Source organism: Amblyomma maculatum, chromosome 1 (assembly GCF_055883805.1).
Source record: "Amblyomma maculatum isolate TAMU_Amacu chromosome 1, ASM5588380v1, whole genome shotgun sequence".
Taxonomy (NCBI): domain Eukaryota; kingdom Metazoa; phylum Arthropoda; class Arachnida; order Ixodida; family Ixodidae; genus Amblyomma; species Amblyomma maculatum.
Genome location: NC_139344.1, coordinates 7,727,217 through 7,746,273, shown reverse-complemented (window position 1 = coordinate 7,746,273; position 19,057 = coordinate 7,727,217). Strand labels below are relative to the sequence as shown.

Sequence of the window (19,057 nt, the reverse complement as noted above, 5' to 3'; positions counted from 1 at the left end):
TGCTGAATGTGCAGCGTAGCATAAACTATGGCGGCTGCAGACATCAAGAAGCGGCAGATTTTTTTTTTTTTTTTTTCTTTTGCAAGAGTCGTCCATTCTTGCATCTATGAATCAACGAAAGCACGCGTTCAGCTGCAGTCATGCCACCAGCTTTTAGCATTGCTCACTTCAAACGGCATTTGCAGCTATTACGCTTTCCAATGATTTTGTGGCAGTGACTCCGCCCACCCCAAGTGCGGCGTGATAAATTGAACCAAGCATATGCAATCAAGCCATCACAGGCACTCTGCCAAGTTTGCTCCCCGCCATCGCGGGGTCTATCAAAAGTATATTAAAAAGATAAACACGCTGTGACGTTATCGCTACGCAGCATCTTAACGCGCTGCCAATAAATGAGCTGTGGATATGTGATGACCGAAACAGGGACGCGCCACCGAACGCTTTTTTTTTTTTTTTTCGAATTCTCAGGGGCAAAAGTGGGGTGTTGTGAGTTCATTATGCGGGTGGGTTTATTACGCGACAAATACCGTATCATTTTTCACGATCGCAAGTGACGTATCAAGCCAATTTCTGTATATCGAATTATCTATATATCGAACTATTTCGCGATCCCCTTCGAGTTCGATATATCCGGGTTCGCCTGTACCGACAGCTGCATGGCATACAAAGTAGGAAGAGTCACCACAGTGACTTAAGTCTTCAAACTTTCTCATCCTCATCAGGGGCAAAATAACTGAGAGAGCCACATCTTTAAGCAAGGCAAAGTGACCCACAACCTTATCTGCCCAAAAACCATATCAGCTTCGTGGCCCTTACCTCATAACATTCACAGTAGTTCTTCAGGCAGCCAGACCGTTTGCAGTTGCAGCCTTTTGTGTGGCGTCGCTCGTGATCGCCTTCCTTCCCTTTGCCTGCAGACAGCAAGTTGGTTAAAGAATGTGTCCCTGCTAAGCGCATCATACAATACTGCCGGCACTGTTCACAAGTAGAAATTGTATCACTTTTCGCATAAGCCAGGCACAAAAACCACCTCAAGCGCCGGAACAGAGTCATTACAATAAAGTGCCATCACACTGCCCAAGAGATTAGGCGCTGAAACAAAGTTCTCTTCAAAAAGACACTCAGAGTACCTAAAACCCAATGACACGTCCTCACGGGTTCAGTTGTATGTCTTTTCAGCCCTGCAGTTCAGGTTAGGAGCACACAGAAGGCCACAACTCATTGTGTACAGCAGAGAGCACAATCACATTTACGAAATTCTAAAAACCATATAATTACAAGCACGAACCTCCAATTTAAAAAAAAAAAAAATTTCTAACTGCAACAAAGTTATACATTTGTGGCTCACTGCTTGACGCCTGTCATTTTATGCAAGCACCAACCTCTTGGTGCTTTCAGAATAGCCTTCAATGTCCACAGAGTTACCACATGGTACCCCGTGCAGAGTTTAACAGATTCACTTTTTTGCAAAAAAAATTGGTGCTTGTTTGGGAGGCACATTAACCTCTTGACTATTTTTGCCGTATGGGTACTGCTGCCGCATTCCGTCGAGAGGCGTTTTTGCCGTTCGGGTACTGCGCTGAGCACATGGCGTGTAAAAAATTTTACACTGGGAATGAATCTTTTCTCGGAATACTCGACAGTCAAAGGGTTATTATCACAGGGAGCCAAATTTACACTGCAGGAAATTAAAATTTTTTTTAAACATGGATAACTAATGCTGAGGGTGCATTTATTTAGAAGCAAATTTGTTGATGCAAATGAATACAGTAATTATGCCACTGCTACAGCACGAGATCCTTGCAACAAATTTGCCTGTTTAAGCAGTCGAGGCAAATAAGACACTAACAGCAAAAGACTCATTTAAATGTTCAGTTTTGCTCCAGCAATGCCAGCACCCACCTATTTTGGGACGAAATGCGTGGGGATTCCTCTCGAGGCAGGCTCCAATAGCCTTCTGACGCTCTTCTTCATGGTCCAGGTTGTTAAAACAGTTGTTGCAGTTGCAGCTGTGGCAGAACTCCCCATTGGCAAAACAGTCGCAGTACCTTTAACCAAGACATAAAAAGGCCTCAAATGTCAGAAAAGCAGACGCAAACCTTACAGCCTGTCTTGCCTTGTGCTATTAAGAAATCCGTAAAAATGAATAGCAAGTTGTAGGGTTTAACATCCTGTAGTGACACAAGGGCCATGAGAGACGCCATACTGGAGGGCTCTGGATGAATTTAGGTTATCTGGGTTTCTTTAACGGACACTAACATCACACAGCACATTTTGCCTCCATAGAATCCACTGAAATGTGGCTGCTGCAGCCGGAACTGGATGAGCTGGGCCGAGGCAAAACAGTGGGTAGGAAATCCACAAACGGCCTCACAAGATGAACCATGTTCTTAATGTTTTAGACCGTAGAGATGGGATAGGCTTCTTGCATGCTCACCATCTTTCTCCAATGTGCCTTGACTATACAAATATTCAAAACTTCAATCAGTTTGCAAATAGCAGTTGCTTACTGAATTGACTTGCAGTACACTTTACCATTCGAAGCATTCGAACCTCCTAAATGCGCTGAAATTGCTACATTCCTGTTCATCTGAACTTGCAGTCAAACACCACAGACCATCCAAACGACCCTCACTGTTTAGAGCAACACACAATTGTCACATAAATTACCTTTATGCAACCAGCACGCAGTGATGCTGTTCTGCATAAAGCTAACTTGCTAGTCTACAAATAAATTACTACTGCTACTACATGATTCCCCCTTCCTTATTTAATGCGTGGTGAACCTTACAGGAATACTAATCATGCTCATTAAGGCCAAGGCCAAAAACAAAGTTTGCAATGCAGTTGATCCCATATATTGCCACATGTATTGTGGGAACTGTCCGAGTGGCATTGGCTCTTGCTATCGGTGTGGTTCCTTCGTGGAAAGACAGAGAGACTGAAGTGCGTTAGTGACCACAGGCTGCCTAGCCGGCTGTTGCTGCTTCTCCATTTTCACCCGTGACAATATATTGAATTACTGCTTATATCAAACAGTCAAGGAATCCCCTACAGTATATAGCATGAGTATAGCATGACTGAGAGAATTTTCAAGGTGCCATAAACGAAACATTTGGTAAATGCTTGATAACCTGTACAAATAATCAAAACACCTGGAAAATATTTTATTTGATTTGCGCCCAATTTTTGTTATTTGTGCAAGCTTTGCAGCAAAAATTTCGTATTTGCACACCTCTAACTTTAATCGAATCCCTTAAGGTGGAGTTAATCTCTAATAAGGCAGTGATTATTCATTAGCACCCACCCAAGTGCTGCCCTCTAGTCCAACTCGGGGGATTCCCCCAAAACACACTGGACTGACTCTATTCCCTCTTTGAGTTGTCAATGAACATTGCCTTGCAAGCCTGCTATTTATTGGCTAGTCCTTCTGAAACAAATTTCTTTCCCAACTATGAAGTTTCTGAGAACAGCTTTCCTTTGCATCCTTTGCACCCGAGTGGATGCTGATAAGTGATTAGCCCCTTATTACATCACCTTAGTGTCATCATGGATTAAAATAAATGGGCTGGTTAGATAAGCTTCACACTTTCTGTACCCCATTAATGCCACTCGCGTTGATGGCACACTCTTCACTCCTATTAGCAAGGCCTACAAAAGATCATGTTAAGAATGAGACAGAGGCACAGTTGTAGAAATTGAACTTTTGCTAACAACGGTCAAGCCACAGGGAAGCAGGTGGCAGTGCAATCATGAGCCATTAACACTCAAGAGAACTACTTTCTATGCACCATAACATGCATGAAGGGTTACTCACAGTTTGAGGCATTGGGATTTGGTGCAGTTGCAAGGCTTTCGAGGCCTCGAATTATCCTCGCAGGATGTCCTGGAAAAAAAAGTAAGGATGCATGCTGCCTTACCTGATAGGTTAACACAATCAGAACACTTTCCCAAGAAACCAAACAGCATGAACTTGTTCTAGAAACTTTTCACATCATATATACTCGGGTAAGTGCCGCCCCAATGTACGGCAGCAAAGGTGTTTTTATTCAAGTCGCAGTTAATCATAAAATGTCTAAAATTGTTACCAGTTTACAATAAACACACAATCAAATTGAGATATAACTGATGTTTGTAAAGTCTCCAACAGCAATGCACACGGAATGACAGCCCAGACGAAAGCCAGCCCAAGTCAACGACCACGGCAGCCGCGGATCTCACACATGCGGTGCCACTCCCAACCATCATGCAAGCAGTCATTTGCAGCAGCTCTTACCAGAAGCTTTGATAACTTGGTATCACATGACACTTTCCAGCAAAGTAATACACTGATCAAGCAACGATAGCAAACCATTTCGTTCCCAGCAGTTAACTCTCACTGATTGTAGGGTCCCAAGACCGAGGGTCAAGAAGTCTGTACACACCCATTGATGTGAGCTTTGGCCTGGGGGGCAGCAACCACTGGTGGTTCCCTGTGGTCAGGTCCAGTTGAGACGCTAGCCGTGGTAGGAGCAGTGGCGGCTGCGATAGGCACAAATCCTCCTGGGCTGCCCAGGAGACCTCCGGTCTGAAACACCACTCGTGACGTGCTAGCAGCAGAAGGGACAGGAGGAGCTGGCTGTGCATTTTGTTGGAACTGCGAGCAGTACGTGACACGCTTGCAATGAGAACATGAAGAACAACAAAAAAAGAATAAAGCAATTGTATTTAGCAGACTTTTCACCACAAAGAAAGAAGCCTGTAAACAACATGACTGAAACAAAGGTCAATCGGATTAAGCGTACGTGGACATGTACAACCACTCGATAGTTGTGGCACGAAAGGTGCCAGAATGAGCCGCACTACATACAAAAAAAAGATTGCTCGCAAAAATATGACACCGTTTATCGTTTCAATATTTTTGCAGTATTTTTGTAGCAAGCGACAAGGACCTTGCAAGCGAGCCTCCCCACCACCCCGCAAACAGCCGAACCAATCCGATCCAATATGGCTGCGCGCGTGCACCCATGGCAGCGCAGCTCACAGATTGCTTTTGCCCGTTACCAGCGCAGTTATTCCTGCTTTTTGTCGCATACTATTGTCACACAGCACTTCCGCATATTTTATATACAGTACCCACCCTAGGTGCGTATTGGCTCTTCTATTGTGGCAGCTCACTCATGCGCTGGCATCAAAGTAATATATCGTGCCTCGCCTTGCTGCGCGGCTGCGCGCTGACAAGACAAAAAAAAAAAAAAAAACTGCCCAAATAACATACTTGCTGTGCGCAAAATGAAAATGCACGGCAGAATATATCGTGCTATTTTCCCCGACTTGGCAAAAGTTTTCATTGTTTCCCTGACATTTCACTGATTTTTCCCGGTGAAAATTTCCCTGGCAATTACCAGTTTTCCTGGTTGCTTGACACCCTGATGAGTGACAGGCTGAATGCAGTTTGCATGTCCTGCGTGGTGTGGATGTCTGAAGATGCTTGCTTTATTTTTGCAGATGCTTTGTAAAAACAATTAACGAAATTTCTCATAAAAATGTGCTTTGCTGTATACAGAAACTTGGCAAACAACTAATGTGTAACATGCGAGACACAAATGAGACCAGGCAGCAGAAGAGTAAATACCAAATTATAGAGTGCAATGCAAATATGCACGACAGAGTTATTTTCAGTATGTTTGTTAACCAAAGTGCACGGGACTTTCATTTCACCCTATCTCACCTTCAGCAGCATCTATAACACAAAATTTTTTATTTTGAGTCATGACTGCGCCTCTCCTAGACCTAAATAAGAAAGTCAGCTCGTTGAAAAAATGGTTTCAGTCCAAAAAAAAAAAAGATGTCACCACTAGGCTGAAATTCTCGCCACGGCATCATTTGCATACACTGAACTAAATATATGAATGTGAAAAAGAGCATAGCGTCACACAATGTACCATTCTAAGCTTACAAATGATTTTTCAGGATGTGGCACGTAGACAGAATCTATTTAATACCATTTTACAGCCATATCTGCGTACGTCGCAAGAAGATGATATGCAGACAACGTGGTGCAAAAAAACTCTCTTTAACGCACTCTTGTGGTGACTGAAGAGATCTTCAAGTTTCCAAAGTACTGGAAGTTATGGGTGCAGTATACGTGCACTCAACGAAAGAGAATGACATATCTCCAGCCACCATGCTGGTCATGGTGCTGGTTCATTTCACCTGTTCTATACCCATTCATGGTACTACATGCACACACTTATGAAACCAAGGTACAGGTAACCAACGCATGTGGGGTAGCCTTTAGTTAATAATGTGATATGCTAAACAGTCACACTTGCCACCTTGGAACATTGCACGCAGTACAGCAAATGCGAACACACACAAATGAAATGCACAAAGAAGTGGGAAATGCTTACTCGTGCACCTCGCTGCCTAGAAGAAACAAACGAAGATGTTATTCGAGGCAAACAGGAGCAAGCAGACCCTAAGGACTAATGAACTCATATGTACAAGGACTTACAAACATCTTGTCCTGCAACAAAACCAACAGCTACAACAAATGACATTCATACAACACCTAAAGCGCATGTGCACCAATGTAACAAGATATATTACTGTGTGTAAATCCTTGTTTTACAAAAACCACCACTAGGAACTGAGGGGTCAACCTATATGCATGGTTGACCTGTATCAAGTCTAAGGCAGTTTTGGCCGAGTTGCGGGTCCCCGTATTACTGCTCCACATTCAAAAAGGAAGGAAAAAAAAAAAAAAGTCAGACTATATTCGCATCCCCAAAACAGAGTTAAATCTAAGGGCAATTATGCGCATCATTCCTTTGCACCGTATTGATTTAAATAAGCCTAAGAGGGTCCCGGTGCAGTCTTATGACTATGGGACTCTCGTCTGTATTTTTATGCCTTTTGCAAATATGTTCAATCTAATAAACTTTCACTTTCACTTCACTAAAAAAAAAAGTTTACAAATTCAATGGCTCTTTTGCCTCTTAAAACTTTCATAATCACTGTGATAAGCGGTAGTTTCAACTTCACTGGCAAGAAGTATATAAACCCAGCATGTGCGCTAGCTGTGCTATTTACACATTCAGAGTATATAGGGATGACAACCTGTGAAAAGATGCATACCATGACGGTACAACACCTAAGTTCTAAAGAACTGTAATGCGGACAGTAACGGCTTATATTTATTAGGCTGCATAACGGGATTGCACACAAACCAATCACCTTCCTAAATGTTCATGGTGAATTGCACTGGTTGATCCAAGCACAATTTTTTCACTTTGTTTCGTGAATGAGAATGCGTGTATATTGTTAATTCGTGGTTTACAAGTTTTATTAATGAGAGACGCCGTAGAGGATGGCTCTGGAATTTTCGACCCCTGGTGTTCTTTAACATGCAGTCCAGCGAAACGTGACTACTACTGTGGTCAAGATCAAACCCACATCCCCGGGATAAGCAGTCAAGAGCCCTAACCACTGAGTCATCATGTTAGAGTGAAGTATAACATGGTCAGCCCAACGCAAGACCTCATGTTTCATAGAAGATTTTGAAAGAAGCTGGATAAAATTTATTTCCAAACTTTTCAATCCTGGAGCCACGTGAAGAATATGCATACCCGCCCACAGGGGAATGCGAGAAGATTGCACTCCGGATCCATCAGTGGAGTTCACCATCAGACTAGGACGTTAACCATCAGACTAGGACGTTAACTATAGTGCTGCCAAAGCAAAGCACCTAGTGCACAGGATGAAGAACTTTGCCTTATGTAGGTCATGCCTCGCACCATCTGATAGCAAGTGGTGTACAGATGTGGGCTCATATTAGTCTTTAACTGCACCAAAACCAGCTAATGTTCATGCTGTGTATATTGTGAGAGACTGTCAAATCCTCTAGCCGGTTGCAGCTGTTCAGCTTCATTGCCGCACAGTATTTCCATCAAAGTGACAAAGGCATTATACGCGGTGCTTGTTCCCTGACTGGTGACTGCCAGAAATGCTCTCAACTGCATGTTGCCGTTCCCAATCCCAGGGATTCCACAGGTACTCATCAGTCACAGTGGCTGGGCAGTAAGTAGCCCACTAGCAGTAAAGGTGAATGACCCATATCCTATTTTGCGATTTACACAATCAGGCTGCATAAGCTTTAACTCGGTACTAAATGATCCAGTTTCATAAAGGTGAATTTCGGAATTTTTTTTTTTTTTTCTGCCTTCCGGAATTAGAAGACTGAGGTTGAGATGCCGGCACACCAGGCAAATTTCTTCCGAGAAAATTATGACAACCTCTGCCTCGCACCAAAATATGAGTGATCTTCTCCAGTTGAATAAATTCCTTCATCAAACAATAATGCTTGATGAAGGAATTTATTAAGCCAGTTGGTTCTTGGCAGAAAAAAATGAGAGGGGAAAAAAAACATTTGTGGGACAATCGGGCATACAGGGAGGCACACACTGCTTTCTGCAGTGAAAAGTGACAGATATGTTTGAAACGGTGGTCTGCAAACAAAGGACACTGTGCACTTTTCAACAAGCTTTCTCCTCTGGTTCCTTGTGTGCTGGTGTCATTGAGAAAAAAGCCACAGACATCACTGGCTCTATCAATGCAAAGCCAATCCAACTGGTTTTGGGCCGGCAAACTGACATGGAAGCACTTCACAAAAATGTATGCATAATAAAGGCTAACAAAAAAAAACTGCAATAGCAGGTGCATTGGGCCATGGGCACGCGACTTACTTCGCCAGATGCGGGCAGTCACTGGGACGTTGGTGAAAATGCAAACGAAAAACAAAACTGCAATTAGTTAAACTGTAACCACCACATGCAGTAGCAGCAGCCTACAAGTTGAAGACTACCGAACAAAGGCTTACCATTGAACACCTGCATTCATTACTGCTTCGCGCAAACGGTAGTCACCACATTATTCTGCTAAATTTCCCAAGCTCACTACTCCAAGAGACTCTAGAGGTAGCCAAGACCTACTTCAATAATCAAGGTTTCTATAAATCAAAATACTTCTGATAGTCTTTTCTGTATCAGAGGCGCTGAAGGTGTATTTAAAAAATATATAAAATACAACAATGTACGCAACTATGCATGGCTTTACTGTGACAGACAGCGGCTGCAGCAGCTGCTAATCACCAGTGGTAAACTAGTTTGGCCACAAAACATGGCACTTTAACATTTAGCTCGAGGGGAAAAAGTATCAAAAGATCGGTTGCCTGCACTCACTCACTACAGCATGCTCACTGCTGTGGTGAACCAGCAAGTTACTGCCACAACTTGCCATTTATAGTATTGCTAAACATAAGTTGTTGCTGTGATCTCTGTGCCGACGGTTGTTTACATTTTGCATTCCTTTTATGCAGGCCATGCAAGAACTGCAAGATGCCACTGTTAGGCATTTCTTTTAAGGCGAAAGCCTTTCCTCAGGAGGCTCATGAGTGGCACTCGCAGAAGTGTGTCAAACGAGACAGATCCAAAGCCAATCCAACACAAGCCACATAAGAAGCTGGACCAGAATTTAACCTTGAAGAAAAAAATCGTCCTCTACTGGGAATCGAACTCCTACCCTTCTGATCACCAGCCGAGGGCGCTAACCAACAACGCCATGCCGGGGTACGTGAGAAGTATAGACACATACATTTTCTGTTTCGGTAATTTTGCTTTCATTGATCCAGTATGGTCCAAAACAGAGGGACTGCGACCCAAAAAAGCCCCAGCACAGCTCAATTAATTATCAGTGCCATTATTGGGACCAGTTTCATTTTCGATCTCTCCTAGCAGGAACGTGCGATGACGTCAAAGATGCGAGAATGTCGCACAGGCACCTTCTACTGGCAGGGCTGGTGCACATGTAAACACATAGTCCAATGACGCATACGGGTAGAGTTTTTCATCTGCTTGCGTTTGCACATGCAAGAAAATAATGTTGTCGAGCAACGATTCAGCATAGAAAAATTAGTACTGAGACGTTTCACCCGAAGGCACGGATGTTACGAAAATTGCTAGACACTGATTTCGACACGCTCGCCAGCGACGAAGCAGGAATCAGCAGCAGCCACGAAAGCTAGGTCGGTTGACGTACAAGAAATGTCCACTGGGAGGACACGTTGAACAACGGAACCAATTACTGTGAAGATGCTGCTCTCTCTCAGCCCGGTTTGCCAGCGCTGTGAGCCAAGCTGGCGTTCTAAAAAAAAAAAAAAGATTTAGCAGAGAATTACAGAATGGCACGATCCACCACCATGGCCTGCCACCGCGCGGCTCCCGTGCTCACGCCTGCTCATGCGCTGATTGGCCTTGAAGCGACAGGTCCACGTGCCGCCTCCAAGCATGTGGCGCCATCTGGCGCTGTCAAGGCAAGCTGGGCAGCCGTGGCCACCGCAATCAGCTCCCAAACCATAATCTATCGCAGATCACTGTTTATTCGCTTACATAACTCCTAGCACAAAGGACTATCAATAATGATTAAATTAGGAGGGTTGTTTGACCAATACTGGGGTACTGGTAGAAGTAATTATGGCAATACAAGCAAGCTTTTTTTCCCACAGTCACTTTTCTGCTGCCCGGTGCGACGTACCTGGCGTCTGCTTGCTGCACTGCTGAAGGCGTCATGCAGATCAAGAACACATTTTATTACGAGATGGACATCCCAGTAAAGCGGCGCAAAAGTTTAACGTTTATTATAGCATTACCCCGTTCTGAAGTGCAGCCGCCGCTGCTTCGCTAGGCCTAGCGACGTATAGAGCACGCTGGGAGCGGCGCAGTTCGTCTCCCAACGCACCAGCGGAAGGCACCGTTGCCGAATGCTCTGCACTTGCGCAGGCATGTTGTTGGGGCCCGAATATAGCAGGCAGTCTCCATATGTACACCAGGTTCAGGTTATACGAGTCCAGCGTAAAATGAAAAGAGTCAATTCTGCTTCCATTTTCCAAAGTTCGTTCGGCATGCCCGCGTGCGCGTAAAATATACCCAACATTTGAGCTTGAAAAACACGCCGACTGCGGAATCAACGCCAGTTAAAGTAACTGTAACATGCACCAACGAATACAGTGTGAAAGGCCATCGAGTCAAGTGAGCAGAAGCACAGAACTTTCCCATGCAGGGAAGGGCCAGACTCCGCTGATCGCCGCCATCTTGGGCTTGTTTTGAAGCTTGTTTCTTTGTGCGCATTTTGTGGCATGTCAAAATGACGTCACCCAAGCCAAACGACTGCCATCGCAGGTTTTCCGAAAGCCGTTCTTAGCCACTGATTGGCTGGCGCACGCGCTCGCGAGCCGAGCCCCGCATCTCGCGCTTCCCATTGGTCACCACGACTGGCGCCATTTTCTTCTTTTTTTGTTTAGTTCGGCCCCGCGGCGGCCACTGAGCGCGTTTCTTTCGTGCTCTTGCGATCGTATCAATCGCTCTCGCAGTCGGCACTGATCTTTTGAACTTACGCGAGTCAAGGCTATAAAAAAAGAAAAATAAGAGAGAGAGAGAGAGAGAGAGAGCGTCCGGGAAACGCGCCGCTGAAGAACGATGACGGCGCGCTGCCATGCTCGCATGTTGCGTCCAATGCGGCGTGTACGGCGGCATAGAATCGTCACCGAGCGCTTCCAGACACCTTCAAGACAGCATGAGTATGTTGTACTGAACTGTTCGGTTGATACTGATCAACTCCATCGACGCCGCCGTTCGCAGCTTTTTCATCGCATCACATCTGACAAGTGATCCTGACAGCGCGCCGTTGTCCGCGTTCCTCAGCCGCGACTTCCGTGGACGATCTCGTTCTTTTCTTTTTTATCGCAGGGTGCATGGTAAGTGCGGCGAACAAGAAATTTCGCGCAGCAGTACGCAACGGAGTGCGAATAGAAGTTATTGCTCCAGAAAAGCACTCTGCGTGCGGCTCTGCATCTGCTGCACAGCAATGTTTCATTATGGGACAGTGACCATTTTATTAGGTCAATTTGAGAACTATATGCCACTGTGTATTGGCCTTAAACCTTGTGAAAGTTTATTAATGTGGTGATACTATGTTATCACACAAATTATTTCTTTACCTTGTAGGGCACTGGAACAGGCATGTGAAGGGATAAATGTAGTTTCTCACACTAATTCTAGGGGTAGTACATAGCTTTACGACAAGCTTTTGCACTTTTGAGGGTATGGTACTGTCACACATTTAGTATAGACTTTTTCTTGAAGTGTAGAGCTACACATTGATGTCATTGACATTGCTGTAGCTGTATTCTAAAAAATGTTACGGTTGTCTAGAGCTTCAAATGCGTTTTTCTCATTTCGGTGTTTTTGGGCACTGCACTCAGCCTTACGGGGCTTTTATCTATGTTGTTTTTAAGTGACTGACAAATTAGGTATCACTGTGATCAAACTAAAAAGATCTAGGGGGTAATGCTATTCATATTGCAGTGATGCAATTGTGCTAATTGCAAATTAGCATGGTAATGAGAGCTAATTAGAGAAAAGTGTATGTAGTAAGAGTTGGTCCGTTTCCTTGTCTGTAAGTTGCTTTCAAATTAATAAATATAGCATCACCCCTTAGAGCATGTCTTTGGCATTGAGTCTATGCAATCATTTTTTGTGTTTGGCAAGGCGAAATTGCCAAAATGCTCCGTAAGATGTACCCTTTGATTATTTTTTAATCTACTGCAGTCCTTGAACTAATGCAACTATCAAAGATCCAAGTACAGATTTGAAATCAGCATGAAAAACTGATCAAGACTAAAAAGTTTCGTTTGGATTGGACAAATAATAAAGAAAATTATTTTAAGACCCACATCCCCCCCTTAATTAAGCCTTCAGAAGACTTTTAGGCATTAAAGACAGTTATAAACAGATAACAGAAAGGTATATAGAGACCTCTGCAACGAGGGCTTCCTGGACGCCACCACATTGCTCTCTGGGCATTTCAACATCCTCCTCGCCCAATGCAAAGGTCTACAGTACTCTTTTGGTTACGGACCTAATGTGGAGCTACCACACTGCACCCCATCCAGTAATGCTAAGAACCACAGGAATTATGAAGCGCGACGTTCAAAGCACATCATCAGTCCTGTCAGACTTGCCGTGCGCTCACAGCAACAGCTCCATACACTGAAACAAGCATTCGAAACAAAGAGTAAATGCCAAAGCTCACGCCACCAAATTACAATATACCAGTGCAATATCAAAGCAGAGCATACTACCAAGCTCCAAACTTTTCTTCATTTTACTGTGATGATGTACACTGCTACAGTACATCTCGATGATTATGACCAGGGTTGATGCAAAAATTTGTGAATGATACCAATTTCTAAAATCCCCTGGCCGCAGTACACTGTGCACAATGAGCAGAAGTTCAGATACTCCAAACACTCTCTTGCGTCACTACAGATGAAAAAATGGGGAAGGGGGGAAGGCCACTTAATCAGGCTATGCCATTAAGGGCATGACGTGACGACATTCGCGGTTCCCATCTGCGGCACCCCACCCTCAGCAGATACTCACAGATGCCCAAGCAGGTCAAATTCCTTAATTTGTGCTTCGTATTACCTCGCCCACACATATTAGCATACAGCGCTATGCTACCACATTATGCAAAAGATCACTGAACACAGATATAAAGCACTTTTTAACCAAGTCCACGAACCTGTCCGTGTGGCCCACGGGTATAGCGTGTGACCTGGCATCCAGAGTCTCATCTCAAACTGGAGAACGAGGCCTTCAACGCTACCGCGCTACGCATGCTATAAGAAAGCGCACACCACCACAGCAGCACTGAGCACTAAGGCGTCCACAACACCGCACTCGCCAGTCATGTAGCAAACAATGCAGGTAAGCGGCGGCACATTACTGGCATGTCACCGGCGACATGACCATCATCTGGAGACATGACCGGGGACATCACCATTATGAGCAGTGAATAAATCCCATCAGCCATAGACAGATTCGCAGGAATGCATTATTTGTGTTTCTGCATAGTCATTTCATTAAGGTTGGATGATATAGATAGTACAACCTCGTTAATTCGAAGTCATCGGGACCGCGAGAAATCTTCGAATTAAGCGGGTTTTCGAATTAACCGAACACACCAAGAAATAAGACTTAGGCAAAAAAATTCGTTGCAGGAACGTGTTACCTTTATTCGGCATATTTTGAATTACTACTGAAAGTAATCAGAGATGCTGGTTTGCCGCGTCCGGTAGTTTGCGGCTCCTAAGGTCATGCTCTCGAGTTGGTCAAATAGACGAAACATCTCTGAACTTCCACCGCGGCACTCAACAAAACTGCGGATAACATTCAGCGATCCGATAACTTCACCAAGAGCAGGTGCTCGGGGAGTCTCGTCGGTGTCGTCGTCGCTATCGTCGCTGTCATCGCGCATGTTCGTACCAGCAGTGATCTCACTCTCCAAGTCAGAGTAGCCAGTCTGCTCTTCGCTCTCAATGTTGATATACTCGGCGAAGCCGACTGCGTTGGACTCATCCTCTGCGCAGAGCGCATTGATGCAGTCGCAATACTCTGCTCCTTCTTCGTCAAGAGTAGTAGTACATGGGTGGTCTGCATCGGCATCAACAGTGCTTTCACTGGAAAAACCAGCGTGTTCAAAACACCGCCTGATCAATGTGGGCTCCACTTGTTTCCAAGCGTACACCATGAGGCATATGGCTCCGAGGAGGTCGATGGAGTACTCCTTGCCATTGTCGTAGCAAAGGAGCATGCGCTTGAGCAGGTGGTACCGATAAATCTTCCTAGTGTGGTGAACGACGCCTTGGTCCATCGGCTGTGAGATCGAAGTGGTGTTCGGAGGTAAAAATACCATCCTGATGGCCTGGAGATGTGGGATGTCGCCATGTGCCGGGCAGTTGTCGACGACAAATAGGACATTCCTGCCCGTGGCCGCGAACTTGCGGTCAAGTTGCCGCACATACTCTTCAAATATTGCACCTGTCATCCAGGCTTTCTTATTGTGCCTGTAGACGAGTTCATCCTTTGGCGGCAGCCGCGCATTTTTGAAGCAGCGAGGCTTCCCCGTCTTCCCGACGACCAGTAGCGGCAGCTTGTGTTTACTGCACATGTTTGCGCCGAACAGCACAGTAATCCTGTCCTTGGCCTGTTTCCTACCCTTGATGGCGGTGTTCTTCACTGCGAATGTTTTTGTTGGCAGCATCTTATAAAAAAGTGCAGCCTCGTCAAGGTTGTAAACGTCGTCTGCACCGTACTCGCTAAGCAGCGGCGCCAATGTGTGGTTTCTCCAATCCTCGACAACGCTCTCGTTAGTGCTGCCGCTCTCACCACAGCCGGTGAGAAAGGTTAAATTATTGCGTTCTTTAAAACGGCAAAACCATCCATTGCTGCACTTAAATTCCTCGTGCCCAAGTTGTAGAGCTAGGTCGTTGGCCTTCTCCCGCAGTAGCGTTCCACTGACGGGAAGGTGGGCAGCGTTTGCTTTCTGCAACCAGCGAAGCAGAGCAGCTTCCACATCTTGATACGTGGGAGCCCGCACTCGTGACCGCTTCGAAGAATAGGTCTTGCCGTAAGCCTCTAGTATTTTTGACTTGTTGCTCAATATTGTGGACAACGTTGAGAGGGGCACGCCATGCCTTTTGGCCAACTTGGTCTTCGAACAAGCGCTCTTGCCTGCTTTCTGGATCAAGCAGAACTTCTGCTGCAGCGTTAAAGTCTTGTACTTTGGCATTTCTGCACTGCTACGGTCACAAAGCTAGCACTTCTGCACAGTCCCGCCCAAAAAAACGGCACAGTAGCCGACCCCTAACCACAGCGCACAACACAAAGAAATGGCGCAGGCGAGACCGGCGCGGCGGTGGTGGTGGCGTACTTGCAGCGTCGGAGGCACGGGGGAAGAGTGGGCGAAGCACACCAAGGGATGGAGTGGGGGCGAGGTCACGTGATAAAAACCGGTATGCCCGCCGTGTTGCAGTGAAGCACGTCTTCTCCTCTGCAGGCGCGTTTCGGCGGTGCGCGAGGCGCACTGTGGACCGATTTTTGTGCAGAGAGTGCTCCGGCTGGGGCGCTTCGCCTATAAATCATCACCATTACTATGTGGCTTTGCCTCGCGGCTCCGTAGGGCCGTCGTTTCGCCGGGTTTTCGGTGATCAGGCATTGCCGCATAGCAGTCCAAATTTTCAAATTAACCGGGCTGGCGCAGGCCGCCTGTTCGAATTATCCGGCCAAATTTACATTGGAAAATACGGGACCGCAGAAAACCTTCGAATTATCCGGGATTTCGAATTAACCGAGTTCGAATTATCGAGGTTGTACTATGGCCCCGTCACAACCGAATAGTTGAGACTAAGAAAATTTGAACGATACAAAATGTTTTTTTTTTCTCAACCTTGTACGATTCACATTTAAAATTCTACTGTTCAGGTCAAGCAAGATGCACCAGCTCATTCCTGTCTGCTGCATATTTGCTCAAGACCAGTAAAAGAACTCAAAATAACGCAAAAGCAAGTGATTACTTCTCTGCCACTGTTTAGCCACACCATTCAGCTACTTTTTATGAGCAGTAACTGACTACTGAACAGTTACATTTCATACTTGTGCTCACTATCATTAACAAGGTTGGTGCAGATTGGTTATCATAAACTGTATTCTCGCTGCTTGCTGCCCAAAACCCTGACAAGTAAGGCGACTACATAAAATGATTGGCGTTAAATTGTGATCGGCACAAACCATGGTGGGTAAATGCGAAATTCATGTGCTCTATCAATGAGGATGGTAATTCAAACAAGATAAACATGTCCAATAAGGTGATAAGGAATACAAGGAAGCAGCTTCCTACCATGTTGTTAGGCAGTACTTGTATTCTTAATGTGTGCTGCAAACATACACCAAGGCTTTGAACAATTGAACAGACTCTGTGAAGGTTGCGTAGGCAAATATTTTTCTCTCTTATCTGCAACAGGCATTTCACTTTCTACACGATAAGCAAATAAGCAGTACACCTCGGAGCAGAGCCGAATTAGATGCAACTCAAGAGGCTAAGAAGTGTGGACACGACAAGCAGCTATCCCAGTGGTGCCTACCTGAGCCACATACTGAGCGGGCACCACCACAAAGGCATTCTGCATGGATGCTCCCCCAGCCGAGATGAGGGTTGCAGTGGGCAGGCTGCCAAGTTGCCCACTTGGCAGCGATGGCCGCACTGTTGTGGCTGTTGCTGGTATCAACACTCGCTGAGCCGTTGAAACCGTCACACCTGTTGATGTGGCCTGCATGAAGAGAAACCCACTGAGAAAGTGCCAATGAGATATGTTGAGCTGAGATTTCTGCCCAAACCAGATCCTGCCGTGCCAACCACTGAACTGCACAACTGAAAACAATAGTATAAAGAGCGGTCTTTTTAACCATTTACAAACTACTAACAGTATACAATCCGCTGTTGTTGTTGTGTTGAGGTTTTTGGCACATAAGCAACTAAGGCCATCATGCGCCAAGAACACGGTGGTTTGTTTATACTTTCTGAAAAGGACTAATCTACTTTTTTTCCTCAAATTTTTATAGCTTGTTAAGGAGCATTGCTTCTTTTAAGAATCCAAAAATGTTAGAAATATCAACGAGTGTATTGTCTCCTAAAAGCAGGCTGGAATCTGTGGAGGTGAGTGTTGCAATATGGCAGCACAGCGGAATGTTCATGATACAGAGCTTGACAATTAGACAATTAACAAAAATTAACCAATCAACTTTTGTTTTTGATTTTAAGGGCGATGTTACATTGCAAAATTGAAGGCCGTCGTCATCAACGACACGCCGCGGGTTAAAATTTTCTTCATTGGCAGTATAGCTTGAAATATGGAGTGTCAAAAATATGCTCTTGAAAGCTCACTGACTTGGCTTTTTGGCATTGCACGTTCAGAAAATGGCCTCTATTGCATTTCTATTGCATGAAATACAAACGCCGTTTGTCTATTTGGTGATGTAGTAGTAGTTAACAAGGTTCTGGCGCCATTAACGCGTGCAGCAAAGTCAGTTATACAGGGTGTCCAAGCCAACTTTAGCCAAGGCTTAAAATTGACGTTAGTCAGGAAAACCACTTGCATACAGCTGCCAGCCCATCCAGCGCACCAGGGACAATTGTTTTATTTTGCAATAAACTAATTAGTAGTTAAGAAAATTTTTCTAACTTGCTATCGCTTTTAGCCTATAAACGTGATGTGCGAATTGAAGAGCACATTCTGAAACCTACATTCCATTCATTTCCGACAAAGAAAGCCTCACAGGTATCTTTTTTCAAAGCTTTTTTCCAATATTTAGTATTTAGAAAAATTATCTTAATTACTAATTAGCTGCAAAACAAAAAATTGCCTGTGGTGCCTAAGACGGCTGGCAGCCCTATGCAACTAGTTTCCCTGGCCTACCTCAAACATTTTTATTTTTTAACCCTTGGCTAAAGTTAGCTTGGACACCCTGTATAAATATGCAATGCAAAAAAAGTCGATTCAATGAGTTTTCAGATGCCCATTTTTTTACATTTGATAGTTCAAATAATTAGTAATTGAAGCTCACCACTGATGCTGCGGGGCCTGCAAATTTGCAATATAATGTTGCCAATTGAAGAATAAAAAGATGACTAGGTAATTTTAGTTAATTGTATAATCATCACACTATCATGTACATGATGTTCGTCTTGCTGTAAAATCCAGCTGCACAGACTGCACAGACGTGTGTGTCATAGTCTCTAAAGTAGAAGTTTGTAAACTCGAAAAAAAAGAATATCACCCAACATATACAGGGTGATTTTCTGTAACCAAACGCAACAAGTATTTTAAAAACAGATTTGTCTGTGCAGGTTGTTTTTACACAGGGAACCCTTATAGTCATATTAGTGCTTATTAACTAAAATAAGCTAATAAATCTTATTTCTGAATTTTAAAGAACAATGTTGACAGCAAAATTGAGAGCTGTCAACATCAACGGTGAGGAGAGTGCACAACCTCAAGGCGATTCCCGATGTACGGGGCAGCGCAATTGTGATGGTGCAGATGAGAAAGTGATGCTGAAGCAGCTTTTAGAGGCGCAACAGATTGAGCCTTCCAGCAAAGTTAGCGGCAGTGATAGTCACG

General features: G+C 44.7%; 1 protein-coding gene and 1 long non-coding RNA gene across 11 annotated transcripts in view; one reads left to right on the top strand and one right to left on the bottom strand.

The window, feature by feature from the left end:
- LOC146201582 (uncharacterized) overlaps positions 1–19,057 on the bottom strand; it is a 79,558-nt gene that overhangs the window by 19,462 nt on the left and 41,039 nt on the right. For all 7 annotated transcript variants that reach the window (XM_084587685.1, XM_084587686.1, XM_084587690.1 and 4 more), the window contains exons 7-11: positions 17,021–17,206; positions 4,425–4,636; positions 3,818–3,886; positions 1,903–2,048; positions 817–911 (exon numbers count right to left, since the gene is read on the bottom strand). In XM_084587685.1, the coding sequence (XP_084443811.1) occupies positions 817–911; positions 1,903–2,048; positions 3,818–3,886; positions 4,425–4,636; positions 17,021–17,206 (708 nt within the window). The remainder of the gene's footprint in view (positions 1–816; positions 912–1,902; positions 2,049–3,817; positions 3,887–4,424; positions 4,637–17,020; positions 17,207–19,057) is intronic.
- The window catches only part of LOC146201583 (uncharacterized), a 78,377-nt gene that overhangs the window by 26,605 nt on the left and 32,715 nt on the right, over positions 1–19,057 (top strand). For 3 of the 4 annotated variants that reach the window (XR_014703567.1, XR_014703570.1, XR_014703568.1), the window contains one exon: positions 9,359–9,608. This is a non-coding gene — a long non-coding RNA (uncharacterized LOC146201583). Of the gene's footprint in view, positions 1–9,358; positions 9,609–12,644; positions 12,824–19,057 lie in introns of those variants that run through there. The other variant, XR_014703569.1, reaches the window with a different exon arrangement.